Source organism: Clytia hemisphaerica, unplaced genomic scaffold (genome assembly GCF_902728285.1).
Source record: "Clytia hemisphaerica strain Z4C2 unplaced genomic scaffold, Clytia hemisphaerica genome assembly, whole genome shotgun sequence".
Lineage (NCBI taxonomy): Eukaryota > Metazoa > Cnidaria > Hydrozoa > Leptothecata > Clytiidae > Clytia > Clytia hemisphaerica.
The window spans coordinates 146,885-169,020 of record NW_027103537.1 but is presented as its reverse complement, the minus strand read 5'-3'; the positions used below and the strand labels follow the sequence as shown (position 1 = coordinate 169,020).

Genomic DNA, 22,136 nt, shown 5'->3' with positions numbered 1-22,136 from the left:
CATAATTTCCATAACTTCAGAAAATAACAGAAGAATGAAGAAGAGAATTACAAACAAAATTGGTGATTTTATTTTTGTTTAATCTCTTATAAATAACACAACTTATAATAACAACAACATTCGAAAACAATAGAATGTCTGCATTTCTCTCAAGATTAAAGATAGGGGAAAATGCGCGAAATTTTTTACCCCCCTTCATAATTTTTTTACCAATCATAGGGTTAAGCATAGTCGAGGCTCAAAATTGAACTTTACCTAAGCATAGTGAGCTTCAGCCGAAATTTACCGTATGCTTATAAAACGAAATGAGTGTACTATTCTCTGGCGTCAATATCAGTAACGTAAATAAAGCCTGGGATACACGGGGACGAGGTTGAACCCCTTTCACAACCACCCTTCCGCCACACATTTCGCGCCTTCCGCGTCGATTCCGCTCACTGCGCGTGGATTATCTCGGCATAAACAATCGAAGCGAAGCGTTTACGAATCTCCAACGAAGCGTGCGCTTGCTTTACTGCTCAGTTTTATAGCTGGTGGTCTGGATTTACCCTTTCAGAGGTTTCATAACATTTTATTTGTATTTTCTGCTCAAATTGGAAGTTATCTGCTCACTTACATTCCCTACTACATTAATCTTAATTCATGGTATCTCTGGAAAATACAATGGAAGAAAACAACACAACAGCTGGGGTTCCAAATGTAAGGCTTTTTAAAATAATTTTTCTGCTCCCTGACGACTCTTTCTTCAATTTCTTCGAAAGCATCCACCGAAGGGGGACTTGGTCTGTTGGGGAAGTGGTCTGTTCTAACTACTGAAAATACACCGTTTAGGAGTCTCGCTATCTTCACGGTACTCCATTGCAGAGGCCGGTAAAAATGGTAGGTAAAAATAAATGCGCACTTTACTTTAGTACTGTGAAAGGTTAGAGGAATGTAAACATTGTGAATTTTTTTCTCTCCTTTAAAGAGAATGATTTAGATATTTGAACATGATATCAATGATAATTTCATAATTCTCTCCTGAAAATTTCACAAAAATTCATCAAGAGGAAAAGAAGTTATGGTTAAAAGGAGTTCTTTACCTACCGTTTTTCTGCTATGTTTCCTTATGAGAACCAGATGTTTACCTACCGTTTTTTTACGGAGGAGAGTGAATTTTCCGTGGTCGCTAAAATCAAAACAATGGAAAATTGGATTGACACGTGCGCAGTTGACACTCTTAAACGGTGTATTAGGCAGTATTAGGACCAGCTGGAAAAATATGGTCTGTTCTACTGAAGATTGGGACCGGCTGGAATTCAGCAGTTACTATCTCAATCTCACTTAAAAAGAAATTAAGTTTGTTTCAGGGCTTACAGCGCCCCCCCCCAAAAAAAAAAACAACTACTCCCCCCTGCAATACCAATCAATGTTCCGCAAGCGAAACTTTTTTTGCCGTAGACCTCAGTTTTAACAAATAACAACAGTTAGGAACATTTGGCGAGTTCCTGTACGCCAGTCAGGCACATCCTGGCAAATGAACGGGGTGAGCATTTGCATGGGGTATTCGTCACCCAGTGTAAATGAGATAGGACGTCTCAGGCTAAAAGCGTGAAAATTAATAAAAATGAACTTCAAACTGAAAAAGGGAAAAAAATGAAGAAAACTGGGAACTTTATTTTTTCGTTAAAAGTTTCTTCAATCTTCGTAGACAAAATTGACCCATGGAAAAAAAATTTCATCTATGCAGTTCTTTGAAATGAAGCAAAATATTTCCAACCCGGTTCAATTAAACTGGGTATTCGGCGCCATTACGTCACTTTCGTTTTCAACCCCGTTCATTTGCCAATGGTCGCAAGTGAAAAATACCCCGTTCATTTGCCAGGATGTGCCTGACTGTAGGCGGCCGCAATCAAAAAAATCATAACCACACTCATAAAAAAATTGTGTTTGTGTCTTTTTTTACCGCTTTTTGCCTAGATGATATAGCAAACATAGTAATTATAAGCAGACTGTGCCTTTAATTGGCTGTAAAAAAATTATGCGTTGGTAGAAATTTCTTCAACTTTCAACAATGATAGAACACACCTATTTAAAAAAAATTAACCAGCGCATTTTTCATCTTTCTACTTCTTCATCTTCCATGAAGCTCTCAAAGTCAAATAGAATTAAAAGCACATAAGATATTCTTATAATTGTGAAATGTTGTTCGAGCTTTCGCTACGGTGGAATGCATGACGTATAGTCAACTCAGGTAATCGTTACGCACTCCTAATTCTTACGCACTTTTTGAATCAACAATATTTCATGATATACTTGGTTTCTAACCTTGAAGTAAAATTATTATTAAAGCCAAAACATTTCCCTACCTTTTGTACCAATAATTTGTTTCTGTTTTGACTTCCCGCTCGCCAAAATTTGCTTCAAAGAAAATGCGCTGTAGCGATACCATTTTGATATTTTAGAAGGATGAAGTAACTTTTGAACTGAGGAGATCTGGCTACAAGATAGCGCGCAAATGGTTGTTGCTAAGAAACAGCCTAATTCAAGTACGTTTTATCCCACTAAATGTTTTTTCTTGAATATTCCGTGATAAATAACAAGAGCCGCGGATCAATTAGGTGCGTAAAATTTACCAGGGTAGCCCAATCATTACGCACCTTTTCAAGTTACCATTCAAGCTTTAAAGTCCCCAATACATTGTTTCAAGTAATATCTTTTCAACCCAGTTTAATAGCCAATTGGTTTTCTTAACAGTTTTCCGATCCACGGAATCGATAGAGGGAAAAATGCGGAATAATTGCAGATTTGGCACCTAATCATTACGCAGTTGAAAAATGTTGCTTAATAATGAATTTTGGCTTATCGAAGATAGCTTATATGAATGAAAAAGGTTGGAAAATGCTTTAGCTATCTAAAAAGAGCTCAACTAGCCTTTAATCGCAAGAATTAGCCGCGAAATCAACCTTTCTCTGAAAAGTGCGTAACGATTACCTGAGTTGACTATAACTCGCGCGGCAACAAACTCGCCTTCTGTTGGCTGATCATATTGGGCGTTTTGGCATTACCACCCTCGAAGCAGCAGGCGTCTTCGTCATTCCGCAACTCTGTCCACCATTTTAAATGAGTTAACAATAGATCCAAAAGGGCGCCCTCATCAAGAATAATCATTTGCTTTGGTCTCCGGCTTTGGGAAGTAGTAATGTTTTCGATTGTTTTTGATGGAAAATGGTAAGAAACTTAAGTTTACAAGTGTCATTCAGTTTTTGCTGGCTGATAGAATGGCAGGATCCTGGATGGTTTCCCTAACTGAACAATTTGGTGTGGACTTTGTATCATTTCCACACTGGATAAGTTGCTGGTTTGAAAGCCATTGCTATTGGTCACGTGCGTTTGGTTTGGGAACACGAAATGCGATTGCGAACTACCAATGTCTAAAATTTACAATATATCTCCAGAACTAATAGATTTTTTGAAATTCTGTAAAAAGGTCCAAGTTCCTGTATAGTTTTATTATTTTCTGTGAAAAAATCATAACCATCATTGAAATACTCGTTCATCTATTTAAGATTGAAGACAAAAATTTGTGAAGAAAAAAAACCTTGACCACAAAAAATGCTTTTTTAAACGCTTTTTTCCACCGAAAAACAAATAACTTTTATAGAATTACCTTCCCCAAACATTGAAGAAGCCTCTACTAATTAATGTAAATGAGATGAGATAAGATAAAACCTTACAATCAACCAGAATGGGTTGTTTACAATCTTATGTCCAAACCAAAAGACGTGCTTTTCTCGCCGCCATCTTGTTTTAGAATGAGAATTTTTTCAGTTTCAGTTCCCACGGTCTTTTTTCATCCAATCAGATCGCGCAATTTCACTTTCGCTTTCTCTAGTCCAATAAGACCACAAGATTTGAGTCATGTGACATCTCTATTGAAAAAACCGCGCGGAATAAAATAGAAATACAGGGGGTCACACTACTGGCTACAGGAACTGAAAGCAAACAATTAAGGCCAATATGTTTGGTTTTTCTGAAGGACAAAAGGTATAGGAAGCTTTACTGAAGGAGAAATAAGGCTGGGACTATCTATTTAAAAGAAATGGACAAAAAAAGGCACTTTTTTGGGTGATAATTAAGATTTTACTTAGAAACTTTAATTCTCTTACCCCCGTCTCGGGCCCCCTGATATGAGCAAGGGAACCATGTTGGCCACCCCTACTGAAAATTTCAGATCAAAACAAACAAGGAATTAATTCTTGCAACTCGATGAAAATTGGAAAAAGCTGGTTTTTGACTGTTTCTGATCCTAAAGTCCTATTTTTTGGTAAAAGCTATGTAATTTATGTTTGGATTTCTAGAAAGCTTACCCATTCATTGTCAATGTATTTTTTATTTGCAAACGCATATGTGGTCTAATGGAGAGAAATTGATGGTAACCTCATTGGTGTATACCAGACCCGATCAATCGAACTTGTCGAACCAATAGAACAAGCGAACTAATCGAACTCCATCGAACAATTAAAGTTCGATTAAAAAAATTAATCGAACTCTAAGATTTCTTAAAAGATTGAGTGTTCGATTAAGTTGGATCAATAGGTTTTGGTTCGATCAGTTCAATAAACCAATTTTGTTCATTTGTGCTGCTCCGCCATCGTATATTAGCTTCTTTTCAAAGCCAAATTATTCGGAATGTAAATCGGAAATTACTTCCGATAACGGATTATACACACTTTTCCTGTATCCTTTTAGCGCCAGAGGCGGTTTGTTGGGGCGTAGTAGTATTCCGCCACTCAGCTGCGCGCAAAATTGCAACAGAGGGGCTACGGACTTTATTCCGGATAGACAAATATCTGGGTACAATAAACTGTTGAGTCTGGGCACGCATGTTCCAATAGACAAAACAATGGAAATGCGTCAATCCATTCAGCTGACCAAAATGACACAAAAATGACAAAATGACCTTTTATATTAAAAGAATCTGATCCACAGAAAGATATGATCAATTATGTACAAGAATTGCCTGTTTTCTCCTTGAATCTTGAATTCTGTTTCTTGAATATACTGCAATTGCGACGTATATAAAAATGTAAAAATGACGTTTATACCGCAATTGCAGTAAAAAATTACTACTGCAATTGAGGGATTTCCCTGACTGTTGGATATTTCACTTTTGTTTATAATATTTAATAATTCGTAGACAAACTGTCTGCTTACAAATTCTTCTAAAACAAGTTCTTGTCAATACTCAAAGATAAAAAAAAAGACTCTAAAAAGAGAGTAACGCCTCAATACCAACATCACATTTATTCACTCAGACTTGGATATTTTAAAAAAAACCATAAGCCTCAAATTTCAGCACTCATACTTTGGTAGATTCTAATTGAAATTGTGAAATTTGATAAATGGAGATACAGTAATAAAGCTTTACAGCAAACCACCATGAAGACATATGGGCCTCTTTAGACTGCTCGTATATATTCTTTTTGAAATGAGTTTCTTTCACATATTACCCCGGACTTTCCATTTTCTTTTGTTTGGGTCTCGGTTATCTTTATTTTCCTCTGACCAAGCCGCTGACAAAAAATTTTGTCACAGATAAAATATGTCCTCCATTTTCGTTTCTTCTTCGGATTCATCTGTCAATTAATCCTAGTAGGGGGAAATTTGTAAAATCGCTCGATTTTTTTAGTCAAAGCACTTGTTATACATTTTTGGAAAGCTAAGGGGTAGGGGAATCAAAATAACTTGGGTGCCAATTTTTTTTCGGACACTTTGGTGTGATTTTCGGACAAATACGACGGTCTCAGGCAAAAATCATAGGGTGAAAAATTAATGAAAATTTTAGCTTGAGAAAACGGAGACCTGTTGTATATTTTTGGAAAGCTCTCAACAAATTAAGATTAGTGATATATAGCGATTATAAGTGATTTCAGTACCTAACTCGAGATATTGAGCTTCCGAAAGCGCAAAAACTGGACAAAACAGCTGTTTCTTGCTGAAAAACATTGAAAAACACTGTTTTTAAGGATTAATCTCGAGTTAGGTAAAGAAATCACCTATACTCGCAATATATCACTAATCTTGATTTTTTGAGAGCTTTCCAAAAATATACAACAGGTCTCCGTTTTCTCAAGCTAAAATTTTCATTAATTTTTCACCCTATGATTTTTGCCTGAGACCGTCGTATTTGTCCGAAAATCACACCAAAGTGTCCGAAAAAAAATTGGCACCCAAATTGACTAAAAAAGTCGAGCGACCTCAAAAAAACGAACAAATTTCCCCCTACTATCCCATGAAAAACCGCATATTCAACATTTTTCTCTATGTGTTTCAATGTAATTTTAGCGTAGCTCATCTGTGGTCTTTTCTTTCTTTTCGACGATGCTTTCAATCTTCTTTTCAATCTTTAGTCGCGCGGCTGAGGTCGAAAAACGTTTCATTTCGTGATACATCTTTTAGATTCCAAAAAAAACAACGGAAACTCGCGAATTAGTATGTGTAGATTACAAAATCAAAAAGTTTCCACGATATTATCGTGCAAGTAACGAGTAATTGGCGATTTTTTGCGTTTCCAGGCAAAATTGCAAGGCCTGGAAATTCATGATTTTTGGGGGGTCTTCAAATTAAAAAAAGACTTATATCACATGATAGAGCTCTTCAAACTGAGCAAAAAAGTGTATTACACCAAAGTTCCAACTTCTTTAGATCAAAATTTATTGGCCTATTTGTGGTAAAAAACTGATGGAAAACAGGGAATTTCCCCACAATCTGCATAAAATTAAACACCTTTTTGAAAAATAAAAATAAAGAAATGATGAATTAAGATTACATACAAAAAGGCCCCCGTCTTTTAGTCTCGTCTAATTTCAATCTTGGAACTTGCAAAACGCCAGTCCGCCCAATATCCACCCATCTCAAATTTACCATGATTGTCCTTTGACTCTCAAAACATAGTATTTTTAAAAACTTTATATTATTTATATTACTTACAAAAAATAAAAAGTTTGATGCTTAAAAAAATAGTGAAATATTTCAATAAATTCCTAGTTTCAATTTTCAGCAGGCGTTTTCCTAGCCCGGGGTCCACTTAGAGCTTTTTTATGGACTTTTTGGCGCTGATAAGTGGCCCGGTAGTATATGGTAATATGCTTTTGCCTAGGCGGACTGTAAAACAGTCCGCCAGATTTTAGTTGTTTTTGGAAGGTAAAAACAGTATGAAGCAATATTTTTATTTGAGAATAAGGGATTACAAATCTGTTAATCGTGTTTGTTTCTCATTTTTGATTATATCCTTCAACTCCAAGTAGCTTTTTTGTTATTTGGATTTCAAATATTTTTTTTTCAAAATGGCGACCTCGCCAAATGCTCCTAGTCTACTTCACTGGACTCAGCGTCATAAAAAATTATCAAAAAGCAAAGTTCAGCCAAAAGTAGACTCTAGTCTAGCGTTTTCCTAGCACTTTTTTTATCGTGCAATTTTTGCGTCGCACAAACTTTCTTGACTGTTCGTAATAATTATACAACACTGTTATATTTGGTGCTCCATTGTTCTTACTGTCAAGTTAGGATCAATGATGATGTTACCTAATAATAATTAAAATAATAATAATAAATAAAAAATTCAGTTTTTTGTGTCATTAATTTGTGAGATATTCCATTCGATGTGTCTGCGCACATTTCGTAGACTATTAAGAATATCTCTTTTTACTTGCGGGATCGATGGTAATTTTTCATCCTCGTTATTTTCAAAATGAAGCACGAACGTTCCAAAAGTTCAAAGTTAGAAAGCTGTGCTTTTCTGGTAAGTAAAAGATAGCAAATTTTCAAAAATTTATGATGATGATGATGATAAATTTGTATATAAATATTGTTTGTGTGTGACCATTCTATTTCTCCTTTTTTCACTTTCTTCCTTCCTTTTGTTCTTTGGCAGATTTTAAGTCTTCTTTTTGCTTCTTGGTAATCTCGACGTATGTTTTCTTTGATGTTCCATCATTATTTCTGCTGTGTGCTTTCTTTCCTCCTTTATCATGCTTCTTGTCTTGTCCTCCATCCCTTGTAGTTTTCCTGCCAGAAAGGTTTTGAGGTCATTTTTAATGGAATCACATGTTTTTGTGTTGGTGTTGACCTCGTGGTTCAGTTTTTGTATGACGTTGTCTTGTCTTTTTAAGTTCATTTTGCATCATGCATATGTTGAGTGTTTTTTCCCACTTTATTTCTAGGTTTTTCGTTATTCATACGCAGTTTGAACAAGTAATGATCGTTGTAGGATGTCACAGATATTTGTAGTTGATACAGGTAACTGTGTGCACTCATAATGAACTGATCTTTTACATTTTTTTCATGTTAAGCCATCCAGGTCTTTGCCTTCAGTTCATCTTGACAGCGTGCAAGCTTGAGGTGGTGAGGCTGCTTCTTAAGGCTGATCTTTATCCATTTTGATGTTATTTTCATGAATTTTGATGTTTTTGTTTGTTTTCAGCCATTTTTTCGAAGAGCATTGCAGAAGCGTCTTATCTAGTTGACGTCAAATAAAAACTAAGGTGGTGGTCTATATAGGAGGAGGAGGGGGCTAAACTATTTTTGCTTGATTGTATCTGTTTCTAAAATTTGGCTGGGGGTTCTTTTCCTTAGTCCCCCCTGAAAAATGGTGGGAGTAGGACCCCTCTTACTCTGTACCAGAGTGTATCTCACGTTTATCGTAGCGTAGTTCACTCTGTGCGCATTGTCTGTTTGATAAAAGTTTTTCCGTACGGAGACCTCTGCGACGAAGTATAATTTTGAAATAAAATGACCGCCAAAGTACGACAATTGTAAACAAAGGGATGGGGTGCATTGAGGGTCACTTTTAAGCATGTTTTGGCTGTTTTTTAATGTTTTTGAGCCAAACTAAGGCAATTACTTTTTTATTTTCTGGTTTACGGAATCGCCGACGTTTTTTTGCAAAAATAAAATAAAAATAAAATTGGATTTTACAAATATTTTATTTATTTATGCTCTTCCGACCTTGTACTGAACAGCCATAAAAAGGAAACTTTATAGAAAATTAACTTTAATAAAAGCAAGAAGGGCAAGTAAAAGGGTCCAGGTCTTTAAACACAACTTAAGCACAATTTCCCTACAAAAAACGTTCTTTAATGCAGGGTTGCAAATAAGCGTCGGTCATCGATGTCCAACTGAAAAAGCTATTTGACCGACTGAAAATTTTTTGTGTTGGTCATGATGTCCGAATGAAAAAAGGAATAAACCATTAACTTGAGAGTTGAAAATAAATCTCTTACACCCCTGTCTCTTACTTAGCCTATTCTTTTAATACTCGCTTCCTTTGTAGCTTTCAGGGTGTTTCTAAGTTAACTTTTTTGACTTGCTTTCTTCGTTACTTTCTTTGTTTCTAAGATCACTTTTATCAACCCGCTTTCTTTGTAACTCTTTTAAGGGTGTTTCTAAATTACTTTTGTCAACTTGCTTTCTTCCTAACCTTCTTTGTTTCTAAGATCACTTTTATCAATTTGCTTTCTTTGTAACTTTCAAAGGTGTTTCAAAGTTAACTTTTATCGACTCGCTTTCTTCGTAACTTTCAAGAGTGTTTCTAAGATCACTTTTATCAATTCGCTTTCTTCGTAACTTTCATTCAAGGGTGTTTCTAAGTTAAACTTTTATCGACTCGCTTTCTTCATAACTTTCAAGAGTTTTTTTAAGACCATTTTCATCAACTTGCTTACTTCATAACTTTCAAGAGCGTTTCTAAGTTAACTTTTATCGACTTGCTTTCTTCGTTACTTTCTTTGTTTTTAAGATCACTTTTATCAACCCGCTTTCTTTGTAACTCTTTTAAGGGTGTTTCTAAATTACTTTTGTCAACTTGCTTTCTTCCTAACCTTCTTTGTTTCTAAGATCACTTTTATCAATTTGCTTTCTTTGTAACTTTCAAAGGTGTTTCAAAGTTAACTTTTATCGACTCGCTTTCTTCGTAACTTTCAAGAGTGTTTCTAAGATCACTTTTATCAATTCGCTTTCTTCGTAACTTTCATTCAAGGGTGTTTCTAAGTTAAACTTTTATCGACTCGCTTTCTTCATAACTTTCAAGAGTTTTTTTAAGACCATTTTCATCAACTTGCTTACTTCATAACTTTCAAGAGCGTTTCTAAGTTAACTTTTATCGACTTGCTTTCTTCGTTACTTTCTTTGTTTTTAAGATCACTTTTATCAACCCGATTTCTTTGTAACTCTTTTAAGGGTGTTTCTAAATTACTTTCGTAAACTTGCTTTCTTCCTTACCTTCTTTGTTTCTAAGATCATTTTTATCAATTCGCTTTCTTCATAACTTTCAAGAGTGTTTCTAAGTTAACTTTTATCAACTCGCTTTCTTCTTAACTTTTAAGAGTGTTTCTAAGTTAACTTTTATCAACTTGCTTTCTTCACCACTTCCAAAGGTGTTTCTAAGAACACTTTTATCGAATCAATTTCTCTGTTATATACAGTAACAAACTGTTAAAGGTAACTTTTATTTTTCCTACTCGCCTTCTCCGTAACTTTAAAAAAAAATATACACTGAATGACCGACAGGATTTTGAGTTTGACCGACAGGATTTCATTTCTGTCGGACATGATGTCCGATTGACTAAAAATATTTATTTGCAGCCCTGTTAATGTATGAAAGTTTTCTCAAAACATATTTTTTTTATTTTCTCTAACATTAAAGTTTGAAAAGAGCAATTTTATTTTTATTTTTTTCCCATCCTCCGGTTCAAAAGATCATCTTTGAATGTCCGTAAACCAGAAAATAAAAAAGTAATTGCCTAAAAGCTGAAAAGTAACGAAGAAATATTCAATATTGTCTAACAGAAAATTATTTTACAATTACCCTATTTTTCCATGTAATCCGCCAAAGAAAAATACAAACACTTTAATTACAAAAGTTATGCCAACAAAACAAACTATAGCCACTCTACATAGATCGAATGCCGTAAGAGTAATACTGAATTTGAACATAAAAACATGCAGAGATACTCTGAGTATATTCTTTTGCAAAGAACTGGAGTTAAAACCACTTTAAAAACAAGATTCCAATTCCAATCAAACAACTTCTCTCTCATGTTCGTGAACTCAAAGATCCAAAATGTAAACAAAAAACATTCGATTTGTGCAAAAAAAGTTATTTTGCAATAGAATGTCTTCAGTTAGAGTATCTTTTATTCCAATTATTCAAAAATAAAGAAGTCAGTTTTGTTATGAAAAGACTTTTTTTCGACAAACTTAGCTAGCTATACTTTCTGACAACTCTGACGACCATTTTGTCTTATCGCCTCCGATTTCTCGCCAAACTCCAACAGCACTCCATCGTAGCGGTTGGTTTGAGAAATCTCAAACCAGAAAAGACAATGGCAACAGACCCTCTACGGCAATGAATTTGAAATTAGCCGTAGATATTGGGTTTGTTTTTGTTTTTTGTTTTTGTTTGTGTTTGTTTCAGACAAGACCCCTCTGCATTCTATGTTTTTGTTGTAGGATGTTGATGTTAGAACCTTTTTGCATGCCATATACAGATGAGTATCCCTTTTCAATTTTAGATTTAGATCAGTTTCAACATTTTCTACGTTTCTATTAAGTTTTTGAATATTATAAAGTACATGATTTGCTAGAGAGGGTCAAAATAGGCAAAAATGGCTAATTTCTACTCATTTTTCACTAGGGGATGATCCCAGAGATTTTTTTCGAAAATTGTTCTACTACTTTTTGTGAGTATATTTGCCAAGTTTTAAGTCATTTTCTTGGCTAGATTGAAAGAATTGGAATGATTTTACCGGCATGAAAACAACTTCTATTTCCTGACCTGGGCCCTTTAGGACCTCCTACCCCAGACCTTTTAGAGTCCAAAAACTCTCTTAAAAGGCTATTTTCCTCCATCAATCATTACATCCATTGTATAAGCTAGAAATGTTGAAGAGCACAGAAATTATATAGAAAATTACTACCCTTCTAGGTGTTGCTACCCCGCACTTAGGAGCTGGTCTGTAAATAATTCAATTTTTTCTAAAGATTTTTACTAGTACCATTTTTTAGCAGGGTTAATACATTGAAAATCAAATTTCATAGTGGATATTGATATTACCTTTCTTTTCTTTTAAAATTCTGTTTAAAAGTAGTAAAAGTTTTATGAGCCAGGTTCTGCATAATTGATTTTAAGCTGTCTCCAGATGGTCAGACACATACATGACCAGACTGTTCTATCCAAACTTTCCACTTGTATATAGTATGATGCGAAACAACTGTGTTTCAATTAGTTTGTGATTGTTCATAATCTCATTTAGATTATAATGTCATAATTAGCTTGTATTTTAACAGCTTATAGGACGTAATCAAAGGTAATTATATTTAAAAAGCCACTTTGTATTAAAAGTACTTAAACCACCTTTGTACAACCATTTTGTATGTAGAGATGTAGAAAGTTTAACTTCAGAATTCCTGTTCTATTCATAAATAGTTTGAGCACTGATTGCAAAGGGTAGCAAGCATTCCATTATTCAGAATTTGGTAATTTGGTTTTACTTTTATATGCAGACGAACATTATTGGCAAATAAATGAATAGTTAATAAAGGAATTAAGTTGGAAATTCAAGTTGATAATTAAAAAAAAAAGCCAACTTCTGATAAACTTCTTACTATTATTATATTGTAAATTTTTCAACTTATTTTGCACTTTTTTCTTATAGGGAAACACAATGGTCGAGTCTACAGAATCACAAATTCAACAAGACGAAAAGGAATTGATCCAAAATGACAACGAAGAAACACAAAACCTCTCCGGCAAGAAGAACAGACCAACTCCTGAAACAGTAGCTATGGATCGAGGTGTACAGAATATTGCACGAAAAGCGCACAAAAATAGTAAAGGAGATGACAAGAAATTAGGTAAGAGAGACAAGAATTTTAAACTGTCATAGATATCTTTCGCAATAAGTTTGATTACCTTTGATTACCTTCATGGACGCCCATGCTTGCCCAGGCCTTTCTAGATATATTATTATTTATATTATTTATTGTTTGAAATTTTTGAAATTCTAGGGAAAGGTTTATTTTAATAGCTAAGAAGTTGCTAGCTACCTTTTGTGTTTTCTGCAGTGTACTCTTATGTGCCAAATAAACAGGGGGGTTCGAATAAACGGGAGGGTTGGAAAAATTTTTCAAATCAAATAAACGGGGGGGGGGACCTAATTACCGGGGGTTGGAAAATGGACTTTTAAAAACCCTAAAAAGGGTCAAAATAGACTAAATTTAGGCTTTTTAGAGTAAAACAAGAAATTTTCCTTTTGGGAGCTGGGAATTTTTTCAAAAATTAATAAACGGGGGGGGGTCCTAATAACGTCTGGGAGGGTTGGAAAAAAAGCGAAAAATTAACAAGCGGGGGGCCGTTTATTTGGCACCTAAGAGTAAGGGATTATACTTTTATATTTTCTATAGCTTCATATCTACAATCAGCGCCGATAATATTTGGCACAATAGGGGAATTCACTCAAAACTTTAAAAATGCAAGTGAATATTAAGTGCTTTAAATTACTGTTAGAAAGTAGAGTTTTAACTCTGAGTTTTAACATTAGACTTAAACACTTACGACCTTAGGATCTCAGGATCTAAAAGCTCAAAAATGTTCCAATGAGGCTGAGAACATAGCCTGGAAGCTAATTAACGCCTCCCAAATCGAAAAGTCCCCTAAAACAAAGTGGAAGTAATGAAATTGCAATCCTCAGCCGAGCTTTAAATTATGAAAACGTTAAAATACCCAAAGTTGCCAATTTATTTTGGCGCTGATTGTAGCTACTCACGTGGTATCATGCATTATTATGTTCAATGAGAATTTATCATCATTTTTTTTATTCAGTTGATCTTTTGGTACATGTTTTCGACAGTTTGGAATCGCCGGAAAAGAAAATGGATGCTCTCGCAAGGAAATATGTTCAACTGGTAAGAAGAGCTGTTACCACACAAATTTTTTTTTAATTTTCTCCTTGTGTCAATAAATTTAGAACTTGCCAGATTAAGAAAAGTTTACATCATGTCTTTAGTAGAAATAGAAAAAAGATTCATATTTTATACTCTTGTGTGCTTGGTTGTATGGGGGGGTGGAATAAGCAGGCGGTGGGTACTCCAGATAAAATCAACAAAATGGGGGGGGTCATAATTAAGTGCTATTGACCTGATTTTGCTAAAAATCCCTAGGAGAATGAAGGTTTTTGGCCAATTTTGGCACTTCGTAGCATAAAGGTCATAAAATGGGTATCATTATAAAGTGATGTGGGGTGATTTTTTCCAAAAATTGCTAAATGACCCCCCCCCTTCTACAATTAAACACACAAGAGTATGAAACTTATGTACCTTAAATTTTTCTTTATCTCGTTCAGGCTGCAGAACAAAAATCAACGGAATCGAAATTGGAAGAAATAGACAACAAACATAATAAGGTGAGGTCATTATTATTTTTTTAGAATGATACAAGAGTTCGCATTATTTTAGTCTAACATACTAAATGACTGAATTTCAGAGGAATCTCCAGGTTAAAGGAGGACGTTTTATAAAGTAAACAGATAAATCACATATAATAGACGATATTGGCTTTCCAAATTCTCCCCGAATGATTACCTATGATGCATTGCGCTAAAAATTCACGGAAAGTCAATATCGTCCGTGATTTTTTGTGTGCAATGCATCATGGGTAATCATTCGGGGAGAATTCGGAAAGCCGATATCTTCTATTAATGTCTTTAAATGAGGAAAAACTATCCTAAGGAAGCTTTGTTTTGGTTAATTGAGATTTATTGTAAAAGTTATCACCATCAAAATTTAGGGTAAAGCAGTCAGAGATATTAATATTTTCCTGCAGTGTTAAAAATTGCTTGCAACACTATTAAAAAAATCCTTCCTCTACTCTCTTCGTTTTATTTTTACCTTTCAAAATCATTAAATCAATCGTATTAAGTTAAGGATTTACGACTTGACTTCTTTATTTTTCCTTACATTTATATAATATTTAGATGAAGCGTGAAAGAGACCATCTACAGGCTGAGTACAATAAATTGATGATCGCAAAAGCCAAGTTGGAAAGTCTTTGTCGTGAGTTGCAAAAACATAACAAACAAATCAAAGAAGAAACACAAAGGCGAGCTGAAGAGGAAGATAGAAAGCGCAAAGAACTGTCTCAAAAATTCCAAGCCACTATCAGTGATATTACGTCACAGATGGCAGACAATCATAAAAGAAATCAACAACTGAAGCAAGATAATAATGAGTGGGTCTTTCAGAATTCTAATCTCTAAAAACCTGAAAAATTCACGACAGTTAATTATCTTCAATTCGACCCTATTTCGTGAATCGTTCTGTAATTCGACCTAAGATATAAGTCCCCTCAGCTGGACAGTCTTTAAAAAAGTCTCTATAATTCGAATCCTACGTTAATTTGTAGAAATTTATTGGACCCTTAAAGCTTTCAAATAAGAGAGAGTCGGCTGTACTACCACAAGCTTGTCTTTTCACTTCTAATACAACGGGTTCGATTTATACTCGTTGCTTTTTTTCTCGGATAAGTCTGAATCGCTTACCTCTATAGATAAACTTTTTCAATGGAGGATGAGCAGAAGCCTGCGGATCAGATCCATGTGCAAAAAGTAAACAATGGAACATTACGGGACTTCTTATTTTTGATTTTTCAGTCTTGCTCAAAAGTTGAAAGGTCTAGTGGAGCAATATGAAGTGCGAGAACAGGTAATTTAATTCATTATCATGTTTCTGAGGTTTCTGACGAAAAGAGGAAATTTCCAAATTTTTATCAACAAGGGGAGGCTAATTGCCGAAGGTTGGAAATTTAATAGAAGTTAACCAAAGATAATAAACGAGCTGATCTATTAATGTTCGAAGTAAGAATTAAAAAATTGGAATTGACAAACGAGAATTATACCTGTGAATTACATGTGTTTGCAAAAATTGTTTTTTTCACTGCACTATCCAGAAAGTTCTAGTTCCGTTCGTTCGTCCGTCCGTCTGTTACCAGCTTTTCTCAGGATTGCTCATTAGTTTTTTCTGATTTTTTGCACAATGATGCAAAATGGCAATGCCCAGAACGTGACGGAGCCCGATTTTTGAGAAAAAATTTATTTGGGCAAATTTGGGCCAAAAACTACCTAAAAATAGGGTTTTTTGGACTTTGTGCAAAATCCTGTCATTACTTTTTCCTGATTTTTTGTACAAAGATGGAGGGCAAGGTTCTCTAAAGAATGGCTGAAGTGGTTTTTCCCGGAAAATTCTTATTCGCCTTAAAAAACGTATTTTCGTATTTTGGGGGAAATTCCCTTTAACCAAATAAGAAAATATAGCTTTTAACAATGTTGACTCATTATTTTTTTCTGATTTTTTGCACAATGATGCAAAATGGCAATGCCTAAAATGTGTCGCAGCCTGATTTTCGAAAAAAAATATATCTTGGCAAATTTGGGCCAAAAACTGCCTAAAAATAGGGTTTTTTGGACTTTGTGCAAAATCCTGTCATTACTTTTTTCTGATTTTTTGTACAAAGATGGAGGGCAAGATTCTCTAAAGAATGACTGAAGTGGTTTTTCCTGGGAAATTCTTATTCGCCTTAAAAGACGGATTTTCGTATTTTGGGGGAAATTCCCTTTAACCAAATAAGAAAATATAGCTTTTCTCAATGTTGACTCATAATTATTTTCTGATTTTTTGCACAATGATGCAAAATGGCAATGCCCAAAATGTGACGAAGCCAGAATTTTAAGGAAAATTATTTTGGGCAAATTTGGGCCAAAAACAGCTTAAAAGGTTTTTTGGGCCTGAATGGTTCAAGTGATTTTCGTATTTGGGGAAATTCCTTTTTACCATTTTACATTATTCAACACACAAGCTTTATTTTTCCATTCTGAATTTTTGTATAATTATTGTCACTTTTTTCTTATTTTCATCTGATGTTAATCATTAGGTAGGTCCATTCAGCATGTTGCTTGTTTTTCCTTCAATGTAGTGACGTTTTTATCTGATTTTCTCCAGTGAGTGTGACTTTTCTATATGGGATTGGTTTTCATTTTTTAGCACATAGAAAAAGTGTTGAAAACAAAGCAGCTGGAGCTGCAATTATGTGAGGCGAAACTTCAACAACAAAATATCATAGCACAAGAAGAAATGGAAAACCATCTGAAAGAGAAACACTCTGTAAGTTCACGCCCTCCACCCTTTCATGAAACGCCCCTCTACCCATTTATGACGCAAAACTAAGGAAGAGTTGATAATTTTTCCCAGATAGTGAGTGAAGGAAATTACTTGTTCTTTTAGCAGCCAGAACCATATTCTTAATAGTGAATCTGCAAGGCTCTACTACCAAGTGTTTTGATTGGTCATGATTATCAAGTAGCCATCCTAGTATTCATGATATGCACCACTGCAATGTCTTCTGACATTACGTCATGGAACCAATAGCTCATTGGTTGGAAGTGACGTAAAAGCAGTCAATACGTCACTTTCAACCAATCAGCTATTGGGTGGAACGGAAGACATTGCAATGGTGCATATCATGAATATGAATTATAAACAAGATAGCAAAAGAAATCTGTCCGTGCTGTCGTTGCTGAGAATAGCGGTTTATGTACTTGCACTTTTGAGGACGTTAAAGTGACTGAAGCGATTTGGGAAAACCCGCAGTTTTGACCCTTAAAATCGAGGAGGAAGTCCTGATTTGTGGTCGTCCTCAGCCAGTCAGGATGTAGACAAATTAGGACCTTACCGTCTCTGTTGCAGAAAAACATACATGAACTTGGTAATAATATGTCTTTGAGAAACATCATGGTGTTTGTGTGTCAAAGTGTACCACAGAATACATCATTCATTTTCACTTCTCCTTGTTTCCAGGTCTTGGAAGAATCACTAACTTACAAAAAGAAATGTGAGGAACTCCTTCGAACTGAAGCTGAATTACGTGCTCAGGTAAGTTCGGAAATAAACGCTTTCACATCAAAATTGTACTTGTTGTATTAAGCTCACTCTGTACCCTGTACTCACGTGTATCGCTTCGTAGTACACTCTATGCGCATTGTCTGTTTGATAACAAATTCCCGTACGGAGACCTCTGCGATTAAGTATGATTTTAGAGAACAACACTTCTCTCGTCGTCTCCCTTCTCTCGCCAACACTCCATCAATCGTAGATACTAGGTCTGTGTAAAGACAATATTAAGCGTAGCATTCGAAGGGATAAGAAAACATTTACTTTGGAGTAATGGATAGGGCTGGACTTGTTGGTTTGCCGTCACCTGACCGACACTACATCGAAATCTGCCGACCCCAAAAATGTTTTGACATACGGCAAGCCAACATTTTGTTATGGTCAGCCTAGAATGATTTACCGATATACAGCCAAGAATCCATCGATGTCTCAAGATCAAGAATTTATGTTATTGCTGCAACACCTAGGTGTTGGAATTAATCTTGTGTGTAATTTTCCACTTCAGTTAGCACTATATACAGAGAAGTTTGAGGAGTTCCAAACGACACTGACGAAAAGTAACGAAGTGTTTGCCACCTTCAAAAAAGATATGGATACGGTAAGGAGATTGGCTGAAACGTCATGTCATCCATTTCAGTTTTTTATTATTCAACCTTGACCTCGATTTGGGTAGTAAGCCGTCCCTTCTGAATGGACTACTTACCATGTCGGCTTTTGACATCTCGTAAAGAATTTGGGTTCTTGAGACTTTTTCAAGACCAAAATGTACTGAAGCCTGATTTTCAAAGAATGAATACTGAACAGTTAGTATAAGTTGATTACGGATAGAAAAAAGATCTGCCTTGTTGCAATTATCCATTCCATTTGGTTCTTTCACATTAGATGACAAAGACCATTCGGAAATTGGAAAAAGAGTCAAATATGTGGAAGAACAGATGGGAAAATACGAACCACTCACTTCTTCAGATGGTCGATGAGGTAACGTTGCACTACTTTTTAACTAAGAGGAGATAGTTAAAACATGGAGTACTTTCATTCTCAACTTAAGTTGAGGTAGAATCTGAGGATGTCTGTATGTCACCTCAAAACCCTGGGACAGGCTAGAGACTTCAGAAATAGTCCGATTGAATTGACATTTTGCACACCAGTTCTTTGGGAGAATATCTGGCGGGGTTTTTTTTTCATTTTTTGAAAATTTTGATTTTTAGGTGCGTGGTCACAATTTTTAGCACCAAAACAAGGCTAAAATTGTAGGGCAGGCTACAGACTTCAAAAATGGTTCGATTTGGTTGAATTTGGTTACTTTTTTATCAATTTTACAATTGGGCCTACATTTGATTTGAAAAGACTGAAGTTGAGCCCAGTGTATGTTAGCACGTTCGACAGTGGGGATCTTCCAGAAAAGATTCATGGGGATAGAGGATGACTATCAAAATTATTGACACTCGGAAAGAAAACTTTAGTCTTTAGACTGTTTCAACGTGGTTCAAACCGTTCAAATAGGTTCGTTTTACTTTTAAGGAGTTCTACATTCAATTCAATTATATTTCTCTTTACAGCGCACTCAAAATCAACAAACTATAAGCAGTCAAAAGACCAAAATCGAAAAATTGGAAAGACTTTGTCGCGCACTGCAAGTCGAAAGGAAATCTCTTAGACAACAGTTGGACGAACAAAAGGTACAATGTACTTACTGTTGGATTCTTTCTCATTATTAAGGGTACTAACCCTGATTTTCAAGAAAAATTTCTGTCTAAGGTACCGCCACCTCCTTTTTAGTACCTGGTACTAACTTCTATTTAGGGAAAAAGGGACTCCCGCCTACGATATTGAGGCTGGTTACCAAGAAAAATATGGCTACATTACCCTGGAAAAAAATGCCTTGTAGTGCCTAGCAGTCAGTTTCAGTGCTAAAAATCAGGAAAGTTTTCTGCGACAGTTCGAATTTTCAAAATTAGAAAATCAATTCCGTTAAATGAAATCAATTTTTTTTCTGAAACTTTCCATGACCAAAATCTTTACCCATTCTTTTACCCATCAAGTGATTAATTTTCTGAAACTTTTAAATTTCCATTATTTCCTTTTCAATTTCGACAACCCGTAAAGGTGCTACAATCGAGGTCGAACATATTGAGATCTTCGGAAATTTTGACATTTTTTAGAATTTATATGCGTGCGTGCACTTTAACTTATGATCGTTGTATTTATCAAATTTCGAGAGGTTTTATTGGCTTTCAAGCCATATTTCAGCCGTATCAGAACATTTTTTGAGATCCTAAGGTCCTAAGTCTTAAATAAATCTAATGCTAAAAGTCACAGTTAAACTCTACATTCCATAAGTAAGTTAGAGCACTAAAAAACCATTTGTGTTTTTCAAAATGTTGCAGGAAATTCCCCTTTTTCTCAAATATTATGACCATGATTGTAGAATAAGTCAATGAATGTACGATTTTTTCCTTTTTTTTCTCGATTTTTTTGCTTTTTTTGCAGCCGGTTGATAACGGGCTGGCAACAGATAGTCCAGACCAGTCACTTGATGTGAGTGATCCGTCGGTCAGCAGTACAACTCCTTCGCCCACACCTGAGACAACAGCTCTTCCTGATACGAACGCCGAGCAGGCTGTCTCTGACGAAAAACCAAAGAGCGAGGAGACTGAAAGCGAAACGACAGACGAAACAAACAACGAATGAGCGATGGGAATTCTTTTCTCCGTTTGACCCAGAACTTTGCTGTTATATTATTCAAACATTTTTGTTGTGCGCGTGTGAATTTTTGTGTGCTGATCTTTTTTTTTCTGCTTCACCCCATTGACTATAAAATTGTATCGTACGTTTTTACATAAAGAATTTTTTTGTCCATTTTTAGTACCACGAGAAAATAAGAAAACTTAAAAAAGTTTTAATGAAAACTGTTCGTTATAGTGAGGTCTGTTAGCACATAAAAACGTAAGAATACTTCAGATGGTGATAAAAGCATGAAATTTGGTAGAGATGATCCTTAGAGGGTCTAAAACTTAATTTTAAACACTGGTCACCTGCCAGATGACGTCATCGGGTGGCTGGGCAAAAATTTTTTTTTTTTGAGAATATTCAAAATCTGATGGTTCCAGCGGAAAAAGCATGAAATGCTGATGAAAATTGGGGTATAAAACATGCCATGAAAATCTTCCTATCAAAAGTTATGAAGGTTCCTTTCCAGGCTAAACTTAAAAACCTCGTAATTTTGGTACTCTTAGGTTCCAAATAAACGGGGGGGTTCGAATAAACGGGGGGGTTGGAAAATTTTCTAGATTGCAATAAACGGGGGGGACCTAATTGCCGGGGGGGTTGGAAATTGTACTTCTGAAACCCAAAAATAAGGTAAAAATAGGCTAAAATCAGGCTATTTAGAGCAAAATAAGGGGTCTTCTCTTTGACAGCTGAAAATATTCTTAGATATTAATAAACGGGGGGGGTCCTAATAAGATCCGGGGGGGTTGGAAAATTTTCGAAAAATTAACAAGCGGGGGGGCCCGTTTATTTGGAACCTAAGAGTACAAATTGGCCAAATTTAATGTTTTATACATGAATTCATATCAAAATTCATTGCTCTTTCTGATTCTGATGTTCAAATTTAATTAAAAGCTTTAAATCCTACAGAACACTAAAACTTAGATTTTGAGATTTAAAAGGCAAATCATCGCAGCGTTCTCCCCATTAGGAACACAGTGTACAATAGTGACTAATAATTTTGGATGTTTTATCTGAAAAAGCTAATTAAAATTCAGAAAACGCGTGTCAAACTAAAAATCAAAAACATTCAAACTGAGCGAGAAATCATTTTCACAACTTAACGCGACAAGGACAAAAGTTGAAAACCAACAAAACAAAACAGCGACAAACCTTAAAACCAACAACAATAACAAAATAAAAACAAAGAACCAAAAAGTAACAACCCACAAATAAACAATCTTACAATAGACAAACAATAAATATAAATGTACAAATTTAGCGTACAGAAAACCGGTAAGTGAATTTAAAGAAAGTTGAGAAATAAATGGAGTGCGGATAGATGAAGACCAAAGTCTGGCATCAGATGTGGCCATGAGTAAGCTTGCCCTGCTACTCTAGATCCTATGTCGTTTAGACCCAAGCATCAGAAGGAACTTCGAATTTTG

The 22,136-nt window shown here is 35.2% G+C and overlaps 1 protein-coding gene across 1 annotated transcript; it reads left to right on the top strand.

The window, feature by feature from the left end:
* Nucleotides 1-455: 455 nt before the first annotated feature.
* Nucleotides 456-20,888, top strand: LOC136799966 (alpha-taxilin-like). The gene is made up of 12 exons (XM_067056587.1): nucleotides 456-699; nucleotides 12,696-12,894; nucleotides 13,862-13,944; nucleotides 14,382-14,441; nucleotides 15,012-15,265; nucleotides 15,687-15,738; nucleotides 17,074-17,193; nucleotides 17,887-17,961; nucleotides 18,485-18,577; nucleotides 18,862-18,957; nucleotides 19,539-19,658; nucleotides 20,470-20,888. The coding sequence occupies exons 1-12, from the start codon at nucleotides 643-645 to the stop codon at nucleotides 20,668-20,670; spliced, it is 1,410 nt and encodes a 469-aa protein (XP_066912688.1). The 5' UTR covers nucleotides 456-642; the 3' UTR covers nucleotides 20,671-20,888.
* The last annotated feature ends 1,248 nt before the right edge of the window (nucleotides 20,889-22,136 follow it).

What these genes read in the sequence shown, in the direction of transcription:
- LOC136799966 (XM_067056587.1), top strand. Translation starts at nt 643, where the DNA reads ATGGTATCTCTGGAAAATACAATGGAAGAAAACAACACAACAGCTGGG. An exon ending in CTGAAGCAAGATAATAATGA is followed by an intron (nt 15,266 to 15,686) that starts GTGGGTCTTTCA and finishes TTGATTTTTCAG; the next exon opens with TCTTGCTCAAAAGTTGAAAG. An exon ending in TCAAAAAAGATATGGATACG is followed by an intron (nt 18,578 to 18,861) that starts GTAAGGAGATTG and finishes CTTTCACATTAG; the next exon opens with ATGACAAAGACCATTCGGAA.